The 4,620-nt window shown below is 42.0% G+C and overlaps 1 protein-coding gene across 1 annotated transcript in view; it reads right to left on the reverse strand.

Moving 5' to 3' along the window:
- Positions 1-4,577, reverse strand: part of PDCL2 (phosducin like 2) — a 32,248-nt gene extending 27,671 nt beyond the window's left edge. The window contains exon 1 of the mRNA XM_005666708.4: positions 4,391-4,577. Within this exon, the coding sequence (XP_005666765.1) occupies positions 4,391-4,438 (48 nt within the window). The 5' untranslated portion in view covers positions 4,439-4,577. The remainder of the gene's footprint in view (positions 1-4,390) is intronic.
- Positions 4,578-4,620: the final 43 nt, after the last annotated feature.

A 4,620-nucleotide genomic window follows, 5' to 3' on the forward strand; every position in this document is an offset into this window, starting at 1 on the left:
CTTTGAAATGTAACCATGTTTTCCTTGTTACTTAGGCTTTGATGTTTTATTTGCTACTCTTCCTCAAGTTGTCTGTCATATATTAACTGTTGACTTTCTATCCCACTGTCCATTTTCTCTGAGGTTTTTGGAGAAAGGAAGAACTTAAGTATATATACCTAAACGCTAGAGCAAACAAACCATAAGACAGGAGTTCCCGTTGTGGCTCAACAGGTTGCAAACCCAACTAGTATCCATGAGGATGCAGGTTCAATCCCTGGCCTCGCTCAGGGGGTTGGGGATCCCGTGTTGCCACGAGCTGGGTAAGGTCGAAGGTGCGGCTAGATCCCGTGTTGCTGTGGTGTAGGCCAGCAGCTGCAGCTCTGATTTGACCCATATGGAAGCCTGGGAACTTCCATATGCTGCAGGTGCGGCCCTAAAAAAACAAAAAAAACAAAAACAAAAAAAAGCCTAAGACAGCCTTGAATGACCTCCACCTCAGGATAGTCACATCCTGCATAATCCCCCCTCCTTAACTATGGATGGGAACCATAATGCTTCTAATCAAGAGAATATAGTTCTTACATTTATGTCTTTGATTCTTTTTCAGTAAATTTTTCTTTATAATAGGCGTTATGAGTTCAACTCCATTCTTTTTTTTTTTTTTTTTCTGTCGTTTTTGCCATTTCTTGGGCTGCTCCCTCGGCATATGGAGGTTCCCAGGCTAGGGGTCTAATCGGCGCTGTAGTTGCCAGCCTAGGCCAGAGCACAGCAATGCAGGATCCGAGCCGAGTCTGCAACCTACACCACAGCTCACGGCAACGCCGGATCGTTAACCCACTGAGCAAGGGCAGGGATCGAACCTGCAACCTCATGGTTCCTAGTCAGATTCGTTAACCACTGCGTCACAACGGGAACTCCTCAACTCCATTCTTTTGCATGTGAATATCCAGTTATCCTAATGCCATATGTCAAAGAGACTATCCTTTCACTTGAATGGTCTTGGCACCCTTGTTGTAATCACTGGACCATAATGTGAGGGTTTCTTTGGGGGCTATTTTTTTTTTTAAATCATCAGTTTTGGCCGCCCCACAGCATATGGAGTTCCTTGGCCAGGAATAAGATCTGAGCCACAGTCAGGTCATAAGCTGCAGCTGCAGCAACACCCGATCCTTAATCACCATGCCAGGCTGGGGATCGAACCTGCGTCTCAGCACTCCCAAGATGTCACAAATCCTGTTGCACCAGAGCAAGAACTCCTGGGGCTCTATTCTAACCCGTTGGTTGCAGGTCTGTTTATCTGTTGGTACCACATTGTTTTGATTACAGCAGTTTTGTAATACTTTCTGAAATCAGAAAGTGTGGGTCCTTCAACCTTGTTCATCTTTCTCAAGACTGTTTTGACTACTTGGTCACAAGATTTCATATGAATTTTATAATGAGCTTTTCCATTTTTACAAGAAAATGTCATTGGGATTTTGATAGGGATTACACTGAGTATGTAAATTTGTTTAGGAAGGATTGATATTTTAACACTATTAAGTCTTCCAATCCATGAACAAGGGATATTTTTCTATTTATTTATGTCTTCTTTAATTTCCTTCAGCAATGTTTTATAGTTTTCAGTGTATAGGTCTTTTGTCTCCTGGATTACACTTATTCCTAAGTATTTTATTCTTTTTGATGCAATCATACATGAAATGGCTCAAAATTATTCACTGTATTATATAGTAATGTCTTCATCAAAATTTTGTTACTTTTTTATATTTTCCTACCGCCTGAAGATGATTTCAATTTGGTCTTTTGTTTTTTAAACATAATAAGCACAACTGTTTTATAACCTGCTCCTGATCATTCCAATAACTCAAGTCTCTGCAAGTCTGTTTTTGTTGGTTCATACTCACAGTGTCCCTGTTCCCTTGTGCGTTTGGTTACTTCTGACCGTTTTCTGTTGATGTCCTTGAGACCTTACCTGCAGGAATTCTTTAAGGCCTAAGAAAAAGATGTCTTCCTCAACAGAGGATGTGTTATTTTTTCCAGGCATTTACAAGCACTACAGTATATAACTAATTGATAACAACTTAACAGTTGGAAGTTTGCTGTATCACCCAGAAATATGTCTCAGGTTGTGAGAACTGTCTTGAGCCACAGCTTCTTGGTAATAGGTTTTACCATATCCTTCGGTTCCTCCTCACCCTGTGATTATACCCAGGACCAAAAAGCAGATTGATAAGACACCCTTGGGGTAAAAGTGACTTTACAGCTCTGGAAATGCATTCACCTGGTTTTCCACTTTCCCTTTGATTTTGGTCTCATAGTTTAATATCATGTTATCTGTGACACTTTCAAGGAGATATGTTTTACAGTCTAGCCAGCATTTTTACTTGTGTTCAGCAGGAGAGTTGGTCCAAAAATCCTAATCCATTATTTTCAGAAAACACAACAGTCACTTTTTAAAAAACCCTCCCTGCATTTCACATCCCCTACCACTCTCTCTCTCTTCTTTCTAGTCAAGCTTTTAGTAATTGCTTATATTGTCTAATTGTCTATATATGCTATAATCACATTTACCAACCATTCACTCTTCAACCTACTCCAGAGTTGGCTTCTACCACCAATACTTCTTTCAAAACTTCTCTAAGTCACCTATGAGCTCCACATTATTTTCAATGGATAAATACATTTGTATTTGAGCTCGTAAGCAGAATCTGGAGAGAGCTTGTCATTATTTTCTTGTTAGAAAAACTTTCTTCATATTCATGACGTCAGGTACTTAGGGTTTTATTCATACCTCTCTGGCTGCTCTCCTTAACTGATCTAGGAGTTAGCTGCAGTGGGATTTAACAGTAAATGCTCTATATTCTCATTTTCCCTTCACTTTTAGAAATTATCTATGAAACTGTAATAGAAATAGAAACCACAATCTATTTGATAAAAGTATTATGCATTTATCATACATAAATAGTTACATCTGACTCCCTCTTATTCTCCAAAGAACTCCCTCTTTTAGAACAAGTCCATATCTACACATAAGCACCGCATAACTGGCTGTTGAATAAATCAACGAATAAATAAATGAACAAAGATGAATGTGATGTTGCCTTCACTCTCAATTACATTTCAGCCTATTTCTTGAAGAGCAGATGCAAATCAAGACAAATTTGCAATGTTTTAACATAGTGAACAAAATGTACTTGCTAGGAATCTATTATTAAGACAAAAGAAATACCCCTTAAAAATTACACGTAATTTATGTTCAAACTAGTCTAGCAAATTATACACCACACATGATTACCAAAATTAAATATGTAAAACAAGAAAAATCACAGTGGTTTTGATTTTGGGGAGCCAGTGGGAAGAAGCTGTTTCTGAAGTTGGAAAGTGAGAATTTTACTCTGATAAAAAAAGAAAAGCACAGGCTTTTTTTTTTTTTTTTTTTTGCTTTGTAGGGCCACACCCTCGGTATACAGAAGATCGCAGCCTAGGAGTCGAATCAGAGGTACAGCTGCTGGCCTACACCACAGCCATTGGGATCAGAGCCTCGTCTGCAGTCTACACCACAGCTCAAGGCAATGGAACCTGCAACCTTGTGGATCCTAGTCGGGTTTGTAAACCACCGAGCTGTCAAGGGAACTCCCAAAACACAGGTTTCTGATTAATAAGGCACCTTGTAACATAGGAGCAGCTTTCTTAGGAATTAATAGAAATCTAACAGGTTTTGTGATCAAGTGAGAGAAACGCCTTGAAAGCGCCTGTTGTGGTTCAGCAGTAGTACTTTGGTTCAGAGCCCAAGTAGTATCCATGAGGATGCTGGTTCAATCCCTGGCCTTGCTCAGTGGGTTAAGGATCCTGTGTTGCCTGAGCTGTGGTGTAGGTCGCAGATGTGGCTCAGATCCCCCATTGCTGTGGCTATGGTTTAGGCTGCCAGCTGCAGCTCTGACTCAACCCCTAGCCTGGGAACTTTCCTATGCTCTGGGTGTGGCCCTGAGAAGGCAGGAAGGAAGGAGGGAGAAGAAAAGGAAATAGAAAAGAAAAGAAAAACCCCAGGGACAGTTGGTCTTTCTCAAAACAAGTGCAACAATTAGGGTTTCCTCTCTGATCTTTCTTAAAATGTGGTGGGGCAGGATACTTAAAGTGGATTACACTTGGGCTAATGTTGACAGTCTATTTCTTAAGTCAGAATCAGAGCGGCAGTAAAAATTTCAGGTGAGAAATGCAACCCCAAAATTCCTCCAGCGACAAACCGAAATCTCGAGTGTTGAAAAACAGGTGTTGTCCTAGAGTTGATCTGAATTTCTCTTCAATCCTGACAGGGACGCACAAAAATTAGCTCTTATCCAAAACAAATGTGAGAACCGAACCTCTAAAGGCCACCCCCTCCACCTTGCTCAGCCTCGGGCCCAGCCGGCACCTCTTTAGGGTGCCCCAGGGTCGCTGAAGGCCGCGACCCCACCTGCATGGCGTTGCTCCTCGCCCCGCAACCGCCGCCGTTGTGCAGCCCCTGGCGGGGACTCCTGGCTCCAAGGTCCTCAGAAGCAGCAGGAAGACCGCCGCGCCCCTGCGTCTCCCACCGCCCGCGGAGAGGAAGAGCGGAGAACAAGAGACTGGACTCCCTGCTCAGGCGTAGCTCGGTTGCCAGGC

Source organism: Sus scrofa, chromosome 8 (genome assembly GCF_054392235.1).
Source record: "Sus scrofa isolate SSC_HxYL_T2T_F1_AM1 chromosome 8, Sscrofa_HxYL_maternal_Yorkshire_Landrace_v2.0, whole genome shotgun sequence".
Lineage (NCBI taxonomy): Eukaryota > Metazoa > Chordata > Mammalia > Artiodactyla > Suidae > Sus > Sus scrofa.